The sequence below is a fragment of the Suricata suricatta genome, chromosome 2 (genome assembly GCF_006229205.1).
Source record: "Suricata suricatta isolate VVHF042 chromosome 2, meerkat_22Aug2017_6uvM2_HiC, whole genome shotgun sequence".
In the NCBI taxonomy this organism is placed as follows: domain Eukaryota; kingdom Metazoa; phylum Chordata; class Mammalia; order Carnivora; family Herpestidae; genus Suricata; species Suricata suricatta.
Genome location: NC_043701.1, coordinates 57,661,694 through 57,682,274, shown reverse-complemented (window position 1 = coordinate 57,682,274; position 20,581 = coordinate 57,661,694). Strand labels below are relative to the sequence as shown.

Here is a 20,581-nt window from a genome sequence, read left to right as displayed (position 1 = left end):
TTGTATAACTTTAAATGTTTAGGCTGTGATTGTTCTACAGTAGAGGTGAAGAAGGGATGCTCCCATATTTTAAAAAATGAAGCACGTATATCTTCATAAATCAGTAGCGTAAAAAATTCCTTAGACTCATGCTTCTTTTTGCTCTTAAGAATTTCTCTACATCTGAAAAATTTTGTAAGATCCCAGGAGTCTTGTTTGTGCTAGTTATATCTATTGATATTTATCATACTACAAAGTAAAACTGAGAAATTGAAAATATTCATTTTAAAATAATATGTTAATATTATTTAATTGTAAAAGTCTGTATTTTCCAAACTAAAATAAATGTTGGTGAAATGAGTAGCATTGTTTCACATTTTTATATATTATTTAATATCTGGCTTAATAATAATGATATCTGGCTTAACATCTGGATTCTCCTCTTTGTGATATGTTGTTTTCAGTAGTCTTTCAGATAATTGTATGTATTCTCCTCTGAAACTATACTAAATACGTGGTAATTTTTTATAGGTTAGTTGTAAAGTGCAGTGTGAAAACCTATGAAGGAATATTTTGTATTCTAATGCATTAAAATCCATTCGTCTGTCTCACACTCTGGATCTGTGAGGATTTGGTAACATTGGTAATTTGGAAAATATCAGATCACTGAATTTAGCAGGTCTTCTAAATGTAACATTTCATTATATAATATTAGTTATCACCTAATCTCATCAGAAAAGGCTATAGGTATTGTGAAACTGTTAAGTCCATGGTGTAGGTAAAGGCTTTCTAGTATTCTAATTTTCTCCTGAAATCTTGGATTTTTTAATTGAAAATAAATGTCACACTTGTCTTCCTTGAAGTAACAAGCTGACTTTGTTCACATATGAGAAAATGTCTGGCAGATACCCAAGTCTTAATGACCATCTTGTGTTGTTGTTCACATATAGGGGAAAATGATCGGCCATGAAAAAACTGCTACTTCAGCAGTGACATTACACAAGTGTGTCTCAAGATAACTATCAGAATTTCTTGAGCAAAAGAAGTGCTTTATCTTCTGTTTCATCACTGAGAATGTAAAGAAGATATATACTCAAATGTTAGGGTTTAATAACATTAGCAGTTTTTAGTGCTTTAACAAGTATGCATTTAAGTGAAATGGCTGTTCTGTTTCATCCCTGCCCTGGGAGATTGATAGTAGTAAGGAGTATGTGCTGCTGATAATTTTGTGCCATCAGTGGATAATCAACGCATTGAAAAAAGGCAAATGTTTTAGTAATACCTTTCACCTGCCAGACTGCTAAAGGGCCCAGGGGATTATTATCCAGGGATCTTTGGACCCCATTTTTGAGAACTGCTGCTATATACCAATCTCCATATGAATATTGATGCAAAACATCCAAATGAACAAGGAGAATACAGAATTACACTAAAATAATAGTACTTCTATTAGAGCCAGGTAGTATTCATTTAAATGAAAGGATGTGTATTAGGAAAGCTCTTAATAGAATACACAATATTAGTAACCCAAGGGGGACAGTGCAGATGATGGTTATAATAGTTTCTAAAAATGAAACTAACAAAACTAAAAATGAAACTTAACAAAAGAGTGCAAAACATAATAGTTAGGCAAACTGCCTTTAAAAAATTTAAAAGCCACAAAATAAGACCCATAGTTAAAAGGAAGATGTTGATTCTTAACAGGATATATGAGTGAGTTTGTGTGTGTGTGTGTGTGTGTGTCTACGACTATATTATGTGTTGTTTTTCTCAAACCAAAAGTCATCATCCTTCCCAGTTGTAAACAGTTAGAGTACTCCCATGAAAGTCAGAAACCAAACAAAACTACCCAGTATAGTATGCCATCATTATCATTGTAACTTTTTTTTAGAAATTACCACATACCATATAATAATGAGGTATGCATGTTTAAAAAAATAAAGAATTCTGATTATAGGTGATAAGACTGTAAACCTGGAAAGCCTCAAAGACACACTATTAAAATTATTAGGACCTATAGGATCTCAGGTGGTTACTTTAAATTTTGTACTTCATATGTCAAACGTTTTCTATAATAGAACTTTCCTATATACTGCTTAGGTGATGCAGTAGGAATAAGAATACATTCAAAACAAAAAATCTGATAAAAAGCAGTATATCAGATCTAACTAAGGAAAGATGCATGTAAACTGAAGGAAATATAAAAATGTGTATTTCTGGGATAGAAATATTAAGCCTTCTGAAAATAGTAATCCTTTTTAATTCTATAAATTCAGAGCAGCAGTGGAATCCGAACAGATTCTCTTAGAGTGTGATGGTATTGATTCTACAATTCATCTGTAAGAAAATTCTGAGGAGAGTAACTAGAGGTATGGGTGGATATAAGGCTTTGTCCTATTAGCCTTGTAAAAAATAAAAAACTACCATACGGTATTGATACCAAAGTAGATAGGTCAGAATAAAGTCCCAAAATACATCTCAGGTATTTGGGGATTTAGCATATGATGCATCTTAAGACCCCTTTGGTAAGTGATCTTGAGAGAGCTGGCTGGCCATCAGACACAGATTTTACCAATGTGCAGTTATCATCAATTGCTCTCATGTCTGTTTCCCTAGTTTCTAGTAACTTTCCCAGCCTCAGATGGTCTAATGACCTTCTAATAGTTAGATAATTTCACTACTGAATTATCTTCTCATAACACATAGAGTAGTTGATACTTTTTGGGCAAGAGATAATGAAACTTGTTTTCATTATAGTGCTATTGGATGGGCCAGATGCCAGCTCATTTATTGTCACAGCTCTGAAATAAAACTGATCTTTTACAAAAGAAGAAACAGATTTTTAAGCAATGCAGTTTGACCAGCTGTCACAGGCAGGTTTCAGTTCTGAAGTTTGTTCTCAAAGTTTGTCTTCATTCTAGTTAGGCAAACTGTTAAAACTTACTGTGTGGCTCCTATTTGTGCTCCCAGCTAACCCCCACATCCCCAAGCCCTAAATTCCACCTATTTCTTTAACCTTCCTCCCACATGTCTGTACTGGACTACTGTGCCTCTCTGCCTTTGCATTTCACTTTGCCAGTAACATTTCTCTTACTTCCCTTGGAGCTGTAGCCAAAATTCTGCACTTCTCCCATAACTTGAGTACATTTTCTTGTATTTCTGCAGTTCAAAGTATCCTTCATTTTAAAAATTTCAGTATACTTTATATTTCTGTAATGTACATCAGTCTGCCTGGGATTGCTTATATTCAGATAGTTATTGGGAGACGTACACAAAAGTCAAAAGACACATAACTGTAGGTTAGTAAGAGACGTGTAAACTAAAATACAAAACAGTGAAATAGTGGCAAAAGAAGCAAGTAGAATGCAGAGTGACCGTTCTCAGTAGCCATGGGGATACAGAAGACCTCATTAAATAAATTATTTTTGATCTGAATCTTGAGAAGCGAAAAGGATTCTTCTAATTAGAATCTAGGGAGGAGAAATCCGATCACTGACGTGAAAGAGTGATTGGTCTATGGGGAGAGATGAGTTGGGAAACGAGACTGGGAACGCAGTTTCAAACCATATCATACAGCTAATACTCCCCTGTTCGGCCTTGTTTCCTGAGACAGCCCCTGTATTTTTGAGGAGGTTGTAAAAATCCAGCTGTAAGAAGAGACTGGCAGTGTACAAAGAATAGGCTCTTTTTAAAAGCTGAGGTTTACAAAAATCCTAAACTGTCAAAACAAAAGTGTACATTTCAGTTGGCATAGTTTAAAAGACATGAGATGTCTTCCATAAATACTTGTTTTTGAGATACATTCTACAGCTCACCTAAAGAATGGCTGGCAAGTTTAGCCATCACTTGTTTATACACATAGGTGTATGCATTTGTACTTATTATGTACAGAACAGTTTTACTTTTAGTCAGTGATGCCTGGACATTTCCTCTTTACATATGAAGACCAGATGAGAATTTTATGTACCATGTATGTTTATTTTTGAGATTCAGTATACTGTGGGTAAGCATATTTAATGAATTTTTCATCTACATATTATCAAATCCATTTTTAAATACTTAGCAGCTGGGGTTACCCATGTTATAGCCTGCCTTCTACAAATTACTGTCACAAGGGCTTACTAGTTAGTAAAATAGGGTTTCCAAGATAGAGATAAGCAGAGATTAAAGCTGTTAAAATTTCGAAATACCTTGAAATCAGTGGCACTACTTAAGTTGAAGAACTTTTATGTCTCAAGTATGTTACTTTGAAGGGGCCTCCTGTTGACTGAATTCAGCAGCAGACATAGTGCAGTTCCCTTCCTGGATGTAGGAAGTTTGTTTCCAGTGTTCTCACAGACTTCATCATAGTCATGAGACGTGATGACAGGTACCTATAAAACCAGAGAAAGACATAACTAAATTCTTGCTCCTTAATTTATTGGCATACAATTCTTTAGCTTGCTTCACGATATGGTCAGCATATTTGAAGTGTTAACCTGTGTTTGAAGACTTGATTGTGCAAGTATGAAGGTTTTCTTTTTAGGAATGTTTGAAGTGTTAGAAGTAGCTACTGAAAATAAAGTGATTTCTTAAAACAAGTAGTTGAGTTGGGATGACTAAAATATTGAATGAAACTTCTTATTGCATCAAGACTCTAACCCTTATGTAGTGAAGAATGAGTTGAGGTTTTAAATAGCAGTTGTATGTATAATTTTTTTCTGTGTAATTTATATTGATGTCCTTCTTTTTGTGTGTTGTTTAGCCGTATATGTGGGAGTCCATGTCCTGCAGTGTGGCCTGATGTAATCAAACTACCATATTTCAACACCATGAAACCAAAGAAGCAGTATCGTCGAAAGTTAAGAGAAGAATTTGTTTTGTAAGAAGGGGATGCTTAAATGTCCATATTTCATTGAATTTTTTGTTAGTTATTTCTTATAAATCCTAAATGTTACTTGGTCCTCTATTGACCCAGTGTAGACCTACCACAATTCTTTTACGTCCTTTAATTTTGACTTTCCCTTTGCTACATGCAAATTACCATTTCACTGTCATTATGGTTTCAGTGATTTGGGGTTGTGTGTTTGATTTGGAGCTTACATGACAGAACTTCAGCATGATTTAAAATTTTAATGAAGCAACTTTCATGTTAATTTGAGTTAAGGTTTTTTTTTGTTATAGGAAACTATTTAGTTCTTAATTTATGTTACAATTGCAAATTTCCCATTGAGTAATAAAATATACAATTGTTTGCCAGATTACAGATTATTTTAGAATGGTAGTTGAAAAGTGTCTAAAAATATATCTTCAAAGGAAAAATTGTAATTTATTGAAATAAAGTAGTACAAACATGTTATAAAATGTTAGTATTTTAAAGAAGCATTAAACTTACGTCACAGACCACGTATGACTTTTGTAATCTCTCATGTCAGTATTCCCGCAGCTGCACTAGATTTATTTGATTACATGCTCGCCTTGGATCCTAGTAAGCGCTGCACTGCAGAACAGGCTCTTCAGTGCGAGTTCCTTCGGGATGTGGAGCCCTCCAAGATGCCTCCACCAGAGTAAGTGGCTCTTTATTATATGAGGTCCCATCTGGACAGTTCTAATAGCATCTGTGTAAAATGAGCAGAAGCTATTGCATGATTAGTTAGATCAAAAGAAATAGAATGCTAGTAATACACATAATTTGCACATCTAGAATTAGAACCTTGCTTAATGTTCAGCTAACCAGAATACTAGCAGAGCAGCCTTCCTCCAATTTTATTAACAGATTTCAACTCTAGGAAGATACTCCTGCTGCTAATATTATTCTAGTACTACTACTTTCAGCCCCAGTGTTGGCTGTAGCTAAAAATTTGGGTGCTATGCTAATCATTTTTCATGTATTACATTAATCTTAATAATCCTATCAGGTGGGTATTATTATTGTCCTCTTTATATAGAGGAGGAAGCAGGCTCAAAGAGGTTAAGAAACTTGCCCAAGAATACAAATCTACTAAAGGGTGGACCCAGCCAGTTAGTTCAGAAACAAAGAGAAATTCTGAAATATTCCTGGCATACTAAACACTAGAAAATCCTTATCATTGAATAAAAGAGTATCAGTAACAAAAGCCTGTATAGAATGAGTTTATTGTATGATGCAGAGAAAATGGATAGAGCTGGGGAGTCAGAAAAGCTGGGTTCTTGAATCTACCTTCCCTTATGGCTCCTGTAATTTCTCTAGGAAGGGAGGGGACAGAGCACTCCATTTGGTTCTCTTTTTTGGTAGGATCTAGAACTTCCATAGGGATTTTCTTAGTAATTTAAAAGCTTATGATGAGTATCATAAAAGCAGGCCTATCCCTCTAATAAAATGTTTCCATGTAATAAAGTTTGCATATTGTGAATGAACAGACATGGGCTTTGGAGTTCAAATCCTGGCTCTTCCACTTATCACTTAGATTGGACTTGTTTTATTTCTGAGACCTTCACATTCTGCTTTATTAAGTTTTTATTGAACCATATGAATAGACATTGGATGATTTGAAAGGCAAAAAGGATCTTTCATTTAACATCTATCATGAAGGACCTGAACCATTAATGGTTTAATTAATTGTTTCATGGTGGGGTTTTTTTGCTTGTCAGTATATATCACCAGTCTTAAAACTTTGGCTCTAGTACCCTTTCAAAGTATATCTTTTATAACTTCTGATTTGGAAAAATGTTACCTCTGCAGAAAAATGAAGAACAGTACAATAAGCATTTATATATCTTTCACCGAGATTCAATAGTTATCAACTTTTGGTTTATACTATATATTTTTGTCCTGGGATATCTGAATATTATATAGAGGAAGTGTCACAAATTTATAAATTTATCTGTAAGAACTGGGACTTTGTAACTATATGCCATTATAAAGCATAAGAAATTTATCATTGCAGGATGTAATAGACAGTCCATATTCCAGTTTCTCTAGTTGTCCCAGTAATTTCCTTTATAGTTGGGTTTTTTTATTTTTGTTTTTTGTTTTTTTGATGAAGAATTCATTCAAAGCTCACTCATTTGATTTGGTTGTAATTCTCTTCAGTCTTTAATTGCTCTTTGGGGGAGGGCTTTTACGACATTGACATTTGAAGAGTTGAAGCTAGCTATTTTGTAAAATATTCTGTGGTTTGGTTGTAATGGCTTTCTTGTGTTCAGAATTAGGATTACTTTTTTTTTTTGGTCAAGAATAGTACTTAGGTAGTGATGTGTGCTTCCTGCTCTGTCCTATCAAGAGGAATATAAGATCATTTTTTCCCCATTATTGGTAAATTGTGGTAAAAATTGTAATGAGCACATTTTTAATTGACATCAAAACTTGTTTTCATCAAGGGTTGAGATAGTTTCAAAAGATGTAAATTTCAGCATATGGTAAGTGTTGACACTTAAATGGAGCAGTTACATCACTTCTTGTAAATGTATCCACTGGGATCAAAATATCTTAGCATTTTGATATTCATCAAGATTCACTTAGAAAATATAGAACAACTCTTCAATAATTGGACATTGTTCTTTTTTTATCTGGAGCTTACATTAATTTTGCAGGTTTTTAACGTAACATACTTATGCCTGAAAGTGTTTTATTGATTACCCTATTGGACTTCTTTAAAACAAATATATGTATATAACTGGAAATTTAATCTTAAAAGTTTTTGGACTATAAAGTTTTTTTTTTCTTGAACAAATGGTTATTGTGAATATTACTAGTATGTATTTTAATTTAAAAAAAGAAAGAAAATGGTTGACTCACTATGTAGTACCCCTGAAACTAATGCAATATTATATGTTAACTATATTCCAGATAAAAACTTTTTTTTAAGGAAAAAAAATTGGTAAATTTGATTGGAAATGCAACCTAATTAAATAGGTAGGACTGTGATTTTTTTCCTTAAGTAATTTGAATATCTGTCAATTAGTAGTACTTATTCTAGAAATGAGAGAGTTCCATGTTGATTATAATTTTATTTTTTTCTTTTTATAAGTACCTTTGTTAGTAATAGCCTTTGTGAACATATGGTCTTTTGTCATAGTTTTATCACTGAGTTCTTTGAACTCCTTCCATATTATGTCCCCAGATCACATAGTAATCTGTCATCAGAAATTCTGATAATGACCTTTCAGATGTCAATTTAAGACTCTATTTAATTTTCTTGACAGAAAAGAACTGGAAAGCCTATGACTTGAAAAGATTTTTATCAGTCATTCACATTTATTGTTTCAAATTTTGAGGAAATAAACTAAAACTTTATCAGTACCTTATTAAATGATTTCTTTTACTTGGTACTTTTTCTTTTATTAGCACTTGTTTCATCCAGTAAATATACTTGGAAAAGTTCAGGGTGTCAACATCAGTACAACTTCGTCAATCCATACATTACATTTTTTTCTTATTATATTTTTAAAATACATGGTTTTGTGAAAACCTTGGAACTGTAGATACATCCCGTTTAATTAATGGAAAATGTCTGCCACATAACCTACTTGGAAACTGTCCCTATTGTCAGACACATCACCTAAATAAATTCACTTAATTTTTATCAGAACATACCTGACTGCGTTTCTCCATTAAAAATAAGCATATTAATACACACTTTGGTGAACAAGTTGTAATCCAGTAATAAATTATGAAATGCATCACTAAAGCATTCGGGTAAAATAATAATGATATTGATCTAATATATAAACTAAAAAGTTATATGAACAACTTAACATCTCTCATTTTATAATATGTAACGGGTAGTTAAAATGATAAATTGTTTCTGAGGTAAGGACTCTAAAGAAAAGCATTGGTATGATTTTCCTTTGGGAAAAATGTATGTATTAAACTCATGATTAACTTTATGAATATTCAGATGAGAATGGGATATTAAAACAAAAAACCAAAACAGCTACATTAATTGTAATTGTATTAGATGTGGTGTCAAACTTTACTGGAGTATTTAATGAAAAGAAAAACACATATTGCTAAAAAGTGAAAGAGTGATAGCTAGCCTATAATTTTACTTTTTCTCAACAGCAAGTGAAAAGCACTGAACAATTTATAAGATAAAATATGATCAACTGTAATTGGAAAAACATTTCATGATGTGATTTGATAAGCAGTTTTAAACTATCTTAATGATGATAAATGGTATGAAGTGTGAATACAGCGCCTACAATGTGAGAGGCACTGTCCAGCGCTTACATATGTTAATATATATTATTACCTCTACCCTATAAGATAGATTATATTGTTAATCTTATTTTTAAAGATAAGGAAACTGAGGCACAGAGGTCAAGTTACTTGCCTAATGAGACCCAATAAATAAGTGGCTGAGCCAGTATTTGAACCTTCAGAAAAAATACATAAAAATGTGGTCGTCCTGGAAAACAGTGCTGGCATATCCAGAGTCTGCATCACTAACCTGTACCTTACAGCTATTTGTTGGGTAATGTTTGTCTTTCCTAGAGATGAGCGTGGAGATCATCTATAAAGAATCTCTTAGCTTTAAATTGTGGGAGGGAACCCGAAAGCCCTTTCCAGTGGATTTCTTTGCTCTCCCGTTCTGGGGCTCTCCTGCAACAGCGTCAGGGGGGAAGAAGTGAAGTTACTCCTGTTTCCCCACTCTTGAGTATCGCAGTATATCTGAATTCAGAATATCCCAGCAGGGACTAAGGCCACACATCTTAAAGTACATAAACACACACATACACAGAAAGGAAAGTCTTTGGCGGGTTTATGATGCCTTAAAGCTTCCCAATATCAATATTTCAAATTGTACCTTTGTTTGTTACTCCAGGAGGTTTTTACACGCTGAGGCAATGCACCATAGTAAGATGGCTGAGAGGTATGCCTTTGTTTTGTTTTTGGACCTCAGGTGCATAGACTTGGTTTAATCATAATCCTTGTGTCACTCATCATTGGTCCATGCATGGCTCTCTTTTTTTTCTTTTAGTTACTTAGTTATTTTAAATGATGTTAATAAGCAGCCATGAACCTACCAAATAAAAGCTAGAACCTTGGAAATAACCTACGTTAGTCATATCATACCCTCTCCCCACCCCCTGCCCCACGACCTATCCCCCTGCCTTCCTCCACCTGAGGTAACCATCATCCCTGTTTTCTTTTGTATATACTTTTGTTGCCATCTATATGTACTCATAAAAAGTTATATTTTAAAATTTTTAGTTGTTTTTAATTTTATAAAAGGGTGTCATGCTGTTTGTAATCTTTTGGGAATGACTTTTTTTACTTGGTATTATATTGCTAAGATTCAACCATATTGTTGCATATGCCTTTATTTTATAACATGAGATGAGAGTAATTGAGAAAGAGGAGGTGTGAAAGAACTTGCTGTGCAGGCCATATTCAAGATCAATTTTAGGAAAGGACATGGAGCTTTGTCAGTTGTTTTTAAACAGTTTCAGGTGCACCCCCTTTGAAAGCATTCCTAGAGGTGGACACACCCAGGTTGAAGACTTCAGCTGTATCACCAGGTTGGGGCTGCTTAAGAGAATTGGTAGATATTCTGGGCAAGTTTATTAACCTTTCCAAGCCTCAATTTTCTCATCTTTAAAATAGATATAATAGTAACTTCCCATTGGAATTTTTATTAGGATAAGAAGAAAACATTTATAAATCAACCATTTAACGTCTTTCTTTAGGCAAAAGGTACTCTGTAGTGTTGTCAGTTTTAAGAAATTACATTAAGGTAGAACTGTTTCAGGATTCTGGGTAATTTTGATAGCTGCTAGGTTTTGAGAACCCTTTGTTGATGAGTAATTAGCCTGGACTACCTATTTTTGAACCTTCTCTGTAGCATAGTTTCATTTTAGAGCATTTGATTATGGAAGTAAACAAGAAGGTATTAAAAAATTAAAAAGCTTTTCCTAGAAAGTCTTTCAGAAATGTTATCTCTTAGCCTTTACTACTCTTTAGTTCTGTTTCCATTTTCTGCGAGTGGCATATTTTTTGCCCTTTTTCCACGTCCTGCTCCGTGTATGGTGTGCTGTGTAAGAGCTGGCTTTGAAAGACTGCACCAAGGAAGATAGTGACACGCTTTTACGAACATGTGTTCTTCTGCATAGTTTTTAAATTTTTTTTAATGTTTATTCATTTTTGAGAGAGGGAGACAGAGCATGAACAGGGGAGGGGTAGAGAGAGAGGGAGACACAGAATCGGAAGCAGGCTCCAGGTTTCGAGCCGTCAGCACAGAGCCCGACGCGGGACTCGAACCCACGAACCGCGAGATTATGACCTGAGCCGAAGTCAGATGCTTAACCCGACTGAGCCACCCAGGCGCCCCTTCATTCATAGTTTTAATAAAAGATTATTTATCAATTATTCAGAAGCCACAGAAAAATAGTCCATTTGTAAAGGTGAGGTCCTGCCAGAGCTTGGGCATCAGGGATGATTTTTGTTGAGGGGCTCCCACAGCATGTGTATGGAGTCTTCAGGATCAACTGACAGGGGTGTGGGGGTGGCAGCTTTGGTGCCGTTTAGGAAATCTTAGCAGGTTTCGGTTGTCGTTAAGAAATAACATTGACAAACAATGTGATACTTTTTTTTTCCCAGTCTTCCTTTATGGCAAGATTGTCATGAGCTGTGGAGTAAAAAGCGAAGAAGACAGAAGCAGATGGGCATGACCGATGACGTCTCTTCAATTAAAGCCCCCAGGAAGGAGTTGTCTCTTGGCTTAGATGACAGCAGGACCAGCACCCCGCAGGGGGTGCTGCCGGCTTCACAGCTCAAACCTCAGGGCAACTCGAACGTAGCAGCTGGTCAGTAATGCTTCCCAGGTTGTTTTCTTCCCTGGTTTTGTGGCTAGTGGTGATTATATTGCTGTGTTAAAGCATTTGTGGCTAAAAGATTAAGATTTATTCGCCAAACTTGATATTTCCCTGTTAATTGCTTCTGCCAGTAAAGACATTTCACTGCTATTGGCACCACAGTATGAAGCAGTCCAAGGTAAGAGGAACTTCTAAGGAAAGCATCAAATTGCATATGGTTAGTGTATGGTCAGATTTCTCCATTCACTCTCCTCTCTCCGCCCCACCCCCAATGCAGGAATCCATAGAAAGATAAAGGAAAACAGCCAAAATTCATATAAAAGTTCTTTCATTCTGTTTATAATGTCCTCAGACCACTCTTCCTTATATGTCCTCTTATATTATAGAACCTCAAAGATTGGAATCTCATTCTAGAAATGAAATATGATAAAGAAGGATATCTGGGGGAAACATTAAATTTCTTCCTCTGGAAAAGTCTGTTATGAGTAAGCTTCTTCATGAGAATTTGGCTTTTGAGTGTCGTCAGAAATATTGTTAAAGTCATTCTGTCATTTAGTTTTAAAGATCAGTTAGTTGATTAAAACAGATCTGCTCATCAGATTGAACTTTGGTGGTTGGATATAAATATAGAGTAGATTAGCTGAGAAAGATTACCATTAATGCTTTCCCAGGTAATCTGCAAGGTTATACTTGACCTTGGTCAGACTACATCAAAGTGTTGGTTACATTACTTTACAAACCAAAAGCAATTGTTATTTGTTGGGCAGAGTTTCATTTTATCTTTTGTTTTCCCCTTTTTTTTTTTTTTTTAAAAACTGTCACCTTTAAGAATCCTGGTTTTGTGAAATAGGAATGAATTCTTCTGCTTCATTTTCCTCATCATCAACTGTCTTATTTGAAAAGAAAATGCCCTTTTGGTAGAGGAGACTCCATAGTTACAGAATACATCCAGGCTCACACAGAGCCTGGCTCTACTGATGTAGAAATTAAATGGAAAATGAGGGGAAGCTGGCTCTTAGGATGCAGTCATGACTCCTATTTCTTAATGCGTGTGGTCCACAAGAAGAACTTGCAAAAGTTTGTTTTGAGTCAACCTAAAAATAATATTAAGTAATAAAAAGTATCTTGAAATATATATAGAGAGAAAATAGAAGGATAGCATTAATCGTCAGTTTGTTATTTTCTTGTTAGTTCATCATTCTTATAATAGAAATTGCATATCAGGGTAGCATCCCTGAACTCATATGGTATCCCATACATTTGAGCCTTGTTATTGTGTGGCTCAGAGAAGCTCGAACGAGAATCTGTATAAACTGTTGCAATCCTAAACTGAAAATTGAAAAACAACGGAATCTATTTTGTTGGCGATGAGTAAATACTATCTTAGATAAGCACTGTAAGCATGCTTCTGTAGGAGTTCCTAACTCACCCTATGTGACTTACCTTAAAAAACGGTACTTTGAATAAAAATGCATTTAAGTAAGGAATTTGTAACATCTCAGTTTGGATTTATAGCAAAAATCAGGTTAGGTCCTTAGATAATCATGATTTCAGATGAGCTTATTCAAGATGATTTTAGATGATTTTATGAGCGCTCAGACTCCGGAACCAGAATACCTGGGTTCTAATCTCAACTTAGTCATTTAACAGAGTTTGTGACCCTGGACAAGTTACTTAGTGTCTCTGGTGTCAGTTTCTTCAGTCTTAAAAAAAAAGTGGGAGTAATTATAGAGCATGCCTTCATGGTTGTTGTGAGGAATGAAGGATCCAAAATGCTTCAAGACTGCCTGACCCTGTCGTTGCCCCACGCCGCCGCCTCCAGTCCCTTCTCAAAGATGGTGGCTCCCACTTACACCTACTCATGGGGCTCCAGTGGTGGTCTATATTTTCCTTTTGAAATACTAACCCCTGAAGAGAATTATTCAAACTGGGCCACAGTTTGTTGTTGTTTTGACTTAGGTGCAGTTACATCTTAAATGTACATGAAATTAGAACCAGGCTGAGATTCTTGTTTCACAGTGTTTCCTTCACACTGTCCCACAAATGTACATTTTAATAGGGTAATATAGAGCCATTGGGGGGAGGGGTAGGGTGTGTTGTGAATTATGGCAATTATAATTAATACAAATTTTGTCTTTAGTAAAAACAGGCCCTGGACAGCAGTTAAACCACAGTGAATTGGCAATTCTGCTAAACCTACTACAGTCTAAAACAAGTGTTAATATGGCTGATTTTGTCCAAGTGTTGAACATTAAGGTAAACTCTGAGACTCAACAGCAGCTAAATAAAATAAACCTTCCTGCTGGAATTTTGGCAACAGGTGAAAAACAGACAGACCCATCCACACCACAGCAGGAGTCTTCGAAACCACTGGGAGGAATTCAGCCGCCTTCTCAGAGCGCGCAGCCCAAAGTGGAGACTGACGCTGCCCAGGCAGCTGTGCAGAGCGCGTTTGCGGTTCTGCTGACTCAGTTAATAAAGGCCCAGCAGTCCAAGCAGAAGGACGCGCTACTGGAAGAGAGGGAAAATGGATCGGGACATGAAGCGTCACTACAACTCAGGCCGCCTCCAGAACCTAGCACTCCGGCATCGGGTGAGTGTGCAGAGAGCAGACCACTAACACGGCTGGGTCCACACTGTTTTCTTCTGTTGGGGGGAGGGTCTGTGATGAGTATTGTTCATTGCTAGGAGATAGATATCCTGAAAATTCTCAGGTCACTGGTCATAGGTTGGTTTCTTAGTCCATTTACTCCTAGGAGGAGCAGGTTCTTTGACAAATTACCTGTGTGTGCTGTAACTCATTAAGAATGCCATAGATTTTTCTCACGTAAACCTGTGATGGAGGAAATAATCTTTTACTCCAACTACAACATGATTGAGCAAGGCAGAAACTATGTGCACAGTAGCTTTTGTTCTTCAAGCAGTAAATAGGTAGATGTCAGATACCTTGGAAAGGTCCAATGCAGTTAATATTTTCAGTCACCATAGACTTAAACAATAGCAGGCAATATTAGTATTTATATCTCTGTTTCCTTTCCTTCCTATTTTTTGCCAGAAATGGAACTTCTGATGTTCTTTAGGACCACTTGTAGGAAACGACTATTTTGAATACGTGGTTTTTCATGATCACTTTTCACTCTCTTTTATTTTGTTTGTTTCACTTAGGGCAAGATGACCTCATTCAGCACCAAGATATGAGGATATTGGAGCTCACCCCAGAACCGGACCGGCCTCGTATTCTGCCTCCTGATCAGCGACCTCCTGAGCCACCTGAACCACCACCAGTCACTGAAGAAGATCTGGATTATCGGACAGAAAACCAGCACGTACCCACCACTAGTTCTTCGTTAACCGACCCTCATGCCGGAGTGAAAGCTGCCCTGTTACAGCTGCTTGCTCAGCATCAGCCCCAGGATGATCCCAAAAGAGAAAGTGGTATCGATTACCAGGCAGGAGACACTTATGTACCCGCATCAGACTACAAGGACAATTTTGGATCCACTTCTTTCTCTTCTGCTCCCTACGTTAGCAGCGATGGTCTAGGAAGTAGCTCTGCTCCACCATTGGAACGACGTAGCTTCATTGGAAATGCAGATATTCAGTCTTTGGATAACTACAGTACTACTTCATCTCATTCTGGTGGTCCACCTCAGCCTTCTGCCTTTTCCGAGTCATTTCCCAGTTCAGTAGCTGGATACGGAGACATTTACCTCAATACTGGTCCCATGTTGTTTAGTGGAGACAAGGACCATAGATTTGAATACAGCCATGGCCCCATTGCGGTCCTGGCAAACAGCAGTGACCCTCCTGCAGGGCCAGATAGTACTCATCCTTTGCCAGCAAAGATGCACAACTATAGCTATGGTGGTACCTTACAGGAAAACCCAGGTGGCCCTGGCCTCATGCATGGACAGACCTGGACTTCTCCTGCCCAAGGACCTGGATATTCACAAGGATACAGGGGACACATTAGCACAGCAGCTGGCAGAGGTCGAGGCAGAGGGTTACCATACTGAGTATCTGTTTTTCCTCAGGCACATCATTTTTATCTGGAAAGACTTTTCTAGCTGCAATTTAAGGCAGCAATCCAAGAGACTTGAATAATATTAATTCAACAACAGCTTTATTTTTATGTGGAAAAGGGTCTTGCATACAATAGTTAAAAAAAAGAAAAAAAAAACCTTTGCTTAAATTCACGCTGTTCTAAAAACTAGATCTGTTGATTGTACATCTTCACAAATTCTAGTTAACAATTTTATTTTGTATTCTTGCAGTTTTAAGTGGATGCTAATCTTAGGGACATAAGAGTCTTTTATGGCCCTCTTGCAGATCTTCTGAACTATGCACATTTGTGCTTTTTTTGTAAGTTTGGACCAACTTTTATGTAACAACCAACCAACCCCTCCCTTCCTCCAGTTTTACAACAATCAGAAAGGGCACTGATTTATTTGGTATTTTTCTTTTTACAAAGCTACCTTTAGTCAAAGGTCACTGTCAGTCTTTGCACCTGCTTTCAGTGTTATTGTGAAAGGTGTACTTTGTGCTCACTTCAGAAAATAAAACACAACCTTTCTCTTGATGCAACAGTTTTATAAAAAAAAAATGGTCAACGTTATTTTTGTTTTATTTTGCAGATTATCATAGCCGAGCAAAAGGCATTCAAATGAAATAGTGGGTTTTATATGAAAAATATGGGGTGGGGAGGGTAAGTAAGTGCCTTAACAGGTAAGCTGAAGGTCTGAAAAAGCAGTTAACCTTTACACCCATTTGTCTTCTAAAGGGAATCAATACACTGTATTGAAGAGGCAAGGAGCTGTCCAGTGTTTAGGGGCTGGCTGCCTGTTCAGTTCTGCTAGATCCATTCCCTCTGCCTGTCCCACTTTCTTCTTTCCTGCCTGTCTTTGGGCGGTGTTACCTTCCACTACCACCTTGTCTTGATAGGAGAGTGAGAGCAAAGAAAGAAATCAGTACCTTGTTACTTCCAAGAGGTTCTAAAAAGTTATGTCATTTAAGTGGTTGAAAGTAATAGCTAAAAGACAATTTCAGAGTACCGTTTTTCAGGCTGCCATATTATCCCTGTTTTCCTTTTGCCTTGGAGAATTGGAGGGCAGTAGTGTAGAAGCAAGGCTTAACAAACAGAATTTGCGTGATTCTATTAAAGTTCATGGGGGGAGGGGTGGCAGACATTATATTTTATGTTATGCAGTTCCCAATTTAAGAAAAACTGTTAAGTTTGTTAACTAGAAACTTTGCCTACATTGAATTTATTGAAGCAAAAAGAAAAAGCAGTGAGAGAAAACCTCTTCTCTTCCTTCCTCTCACTTTCTGTGAGGTTTATTAGGACTTCTGCCAGACTTAGAGTAACTTTAGTTCATTTTAACATTTTTTTCTTGTATTAAAAGCAGCAATGAAAAATGGACTAACCCGTACGTAAGCTGTCATCGTGTCAAGTCTAACTTCTTGTGCAAGCTCATGCACACACACAATTATAATAAATTCTCAAAAGGAACCAAAGGTGAATAACCAGCGTTTCCATTATCACTAAATGGAAAAATAAACTCTGGAAATGAGAGTTGTGCCAATTAACCATTTTGTTCTAACTGTACTCCTGGTAACTTATTTTTTGATTGGAATTGTAAATTGGAAGAACTGTTTTAGAATGGAAATTGCTCCAGTTCTAAAGTCAGTCTTTTAACCCTATGCCCTCTATCTGACTTGTGAACCTTCATTTCAAAACAGTATATGGGAAGCATTACATTTTGGTGGCAGTAAGGATATTTTAAAGTGGATATTTTACCATTCTACTGCTATAAAATGAGTTGATGTCAGTTGATCATTTTATTTTTTGATGGAAATTTTTTTGTTATTGGAGAGAAAGAAATGAATGGAAGAAAAGTTATTTTACTTTTATTTGAATATTGAGTACTAACAACTTAAAACTACATTGCAGGAAGTGAAGAAATATTTTGAAATTTAGCAAAATAGCTACAGTATTCAAGTATCTCAAATTTTAATATGGTGAGTCTTAGCGCTTTAGACTTTCCTATAAGTGACAGTATCTAAGTTATTCTTAATAGTCACACTTGATAATTCTGCTGTCCATAGCAGCTAACCTAAAATTGAAGATATTTATGTGACATGAATAGCCTGTGTTTTAAAAATTAAATATTTTATATAAAATTGAACTGTGTTTGGATAGTTTTTCCAACATTTCAGTTACATATTTATGTTGGGAGAGTGGCGGGGAGGACAGGGAGATTGTTGCTTGAAACTGGAAATTTGAGCTCCAGCTTCTGTGATTACCCTTAGAGTTAATTGTGAAAAATACCCGTATCTTATGCACCACTTAGAAAAAATGTTGCCAGTTAAACCCCAACATAATGCTAAGATGCAGTAATTGTAAGATGCTTTCCAAATTCAGAGATGTTATTATATGAAACAATCAGTGAAATACGGTAATAAAAATCTTAATGCATCCTTCCATACCATTTAATACCTTAGTAAATATGGATTAGTAAAAAGAGCTGGGTTGGAAATCACTAATTTCCACAGGTTATAATTGCAGTAGTGAGTATTCTTGAATAAAATCTAAGGAACGTAAAATATTACTTAAGTTTTGGGGAAAGAAACAGGTAAGTCAGATTGCAAATATGAAGATGAAAATAGAAGACTGACCTACCAAAAGAAGAAAACTTATTATCTCCCCTATGTGAAATTCCCTTTTATATTTCCTGATGCAGCAAGTTTTTCTGCATGCAATTCAAGTCTTTGGTCTATTATTTGTTGGAGAATGGTAGTCACCCATGAATTTTTTAAGACTTGTTTTAAGGGGTTTATTGATGAAAATGGCTTGTGGAATGTGAATTAAGATAATGCTTTAGCTGTGATTCAGGGCTTCATTCTGTCAGTATATATATTCAGTGCCTTGGGCTATGTCAGTTAACATGAAGGGCGTTAAGTCACACTTCCAGTGGGCTGACAAATTTTAAAAGGTTCTGGAGAAGCTAGTAAGTACTATTTGCCCCTTTTCAGCTGTATCTACATTCTTCTTCTTCTTCTTCTTCTTTTAAATGTTTTTATTTATTTTTGAGAGAGAGAGAGCGTGAGCAGGAGAGGGTCAGAGAGGGAGGGAGACACTGTATCTGAAGCAGGCTCCAGGCTCTGAGCTGTCAGTACAGAGCCCTACATGGGGCTCGAACCCACGAACTGTGAGATCATGACCTGAGGTGAAGTCAGACACTAAACAGACAGAGCCACCCAGGTGCCCTATCTGTATCTACATTATTCTTACTGAATGTAAGGAATGAAAATATGAGTGAAATTTTAAAGTCAAATCTGAATAAAGAAATAACATTGAACAAAATAGATCAACTGGAAACTCTATGATGAAAACAAATTTTAAGTTGCATCTGGCCAGTTTATAAGAGGCCAATTTGTAGGAAATACCAGGATTTCTTAAGGAAGGTGGGAGGTAAATGGGTTAAATGCTTCCAAACTACTTGCCCTGGAACTTGTGAGTCATTTTGCTGTGTTTGCTAGGAGTTTAATCCAGTTTTACACAACTTTTCACCAGAGCCACTCATCCCCCCACCTTTCTGTTAAAAAAAAACTTGAAATACAAATTTTGAATGAAGATCTGATCCTCTAGGATACTGTTTTTAAGATTTTTTAAAGTCTGAACAGGATGTTCATTCCAATATTCTAATATCATCTGGTCTGTCCCCTCACCTTTATAACTATGAAAAATGAGATGTAAAGATAGATTTCCAGGGCACTTCCTCTAAGCCACGCCTAAATTCTGCAGAAAAAAATTAACTTTTTAACAAAATGGACTTAAAAATAGTTGCCAGAGTTGAGGCGAGGCTGACAGGCTCCTGCTTGGGATTCTCTCTGCCCTTCCCTGCTTACGCATGTGCACTGCATGCTCTCTCAAACTTAAAAAAAAAAAAAAAAAAGTTACCAATATTACAGTGAAACAAAATAAATTTAGAATACCGAACAACTGCTCTATTAAACCAAATTAAAATTATGGTTTTAAAAAGTCAATGACTCAAAAAATAGAGAAATAGACTAAAACCAAACATCGGAAAACTTAATTAGAAGCCTATGCAGGATAGATAGTTCTTCAAAAGGAGGTACCTCTTTTATTTTTTTCTTTTAACAACAGTTATTTAAATACCTAACAGGTAGTGAGACTGAATTTTTCATTTAAATTTGTTTCTGTTTAGAGGAGGAAAGTCTTCTTTAGCAGGCCTGCAAATACTGCTTTTAAATTCTTTCAAGGTTGGGGCGCCTGGGTGGCTCAGTTGGTTAAGCATCTGACTTCGGCTCAGGTCAGATCTCACGTTTGTGGGTTTGAGCCCTGCGTCGGGCTCTGTGCTGACAGCTAGCTCAGAGCCTGGAGCCTGCTTCAGATTCTGTCTCTCCCTCTCTCTCTGACCCTCCCCTGCTCACGCTCTCTCTCAAAAATAAATAAAAAAACATTAAAAAAAATTTTAAGAATAAATAAATTCTTTCAAGGTTTTATAATTTTCAGTGGGGTCATGGGGGAGCAACGGTTTGTCATTCACCACAGCCTCTCCAGATCATTTTTCAAGCTGCTTTTAATTTAATTAAAAATAAAAGCTGTTAAGAACAAATTAATAAGCTATAAAGGGATCCACTTGAAGATGGAGAAAACAAAAATTTGACCGTAAGAGAACTTGTCCTTAAATTATGGAGACTAACAAGGTTTGTAGGTCTTACCCTCTTCATCGTGTCTAAAGAATTCCTAGTTGTAGTTGCATTCAAAATGAAGCCCTGTAAGTGAATCATCCCCTTGATTTTT

General features: G+C 36.2%; 1 protein-coding gene across 1 annotated transcript in view; it reads left to right on the top strand.

Moving 5' to 3' along the window:
* CDK13 (cyclin dependent kinase 13) overlaps positions 1 to 17,939 on the top strand; it is a 112,986-nt gene extending 95,047 nt beyond the window's left edge. The window contains exons 11-15 of the mRNA XM_029918605.1: positions 4,724 to 4,840; positions 5,394 to 5,525; positions 11,540 to 11,745; positions 13,895 to 14,347; positions 14,920 to 17,939. Of these exons, the coding sequence (XP_029774465.1) occupies positions 4,724 to 4,840; positions 5,394 to 5,525; positions 11,540 to 11,745; positions 13,895 to 14,347; positions 14,920 to 15,770 (1,759 nt within the window). The 3' untranslated portion in view covers positions 15,771 to 17,939. The remainder of the gene's footprint in view (positions 1 to 4,723; positions 4,841 to 5,393; positions 5,526 to 11,539; positions 11,746 to 13,894; positions 14,348 to 14,919) is intronic.
* Positions 17,940 to 20,581: the final 2,642 nt, after the last annotated feature.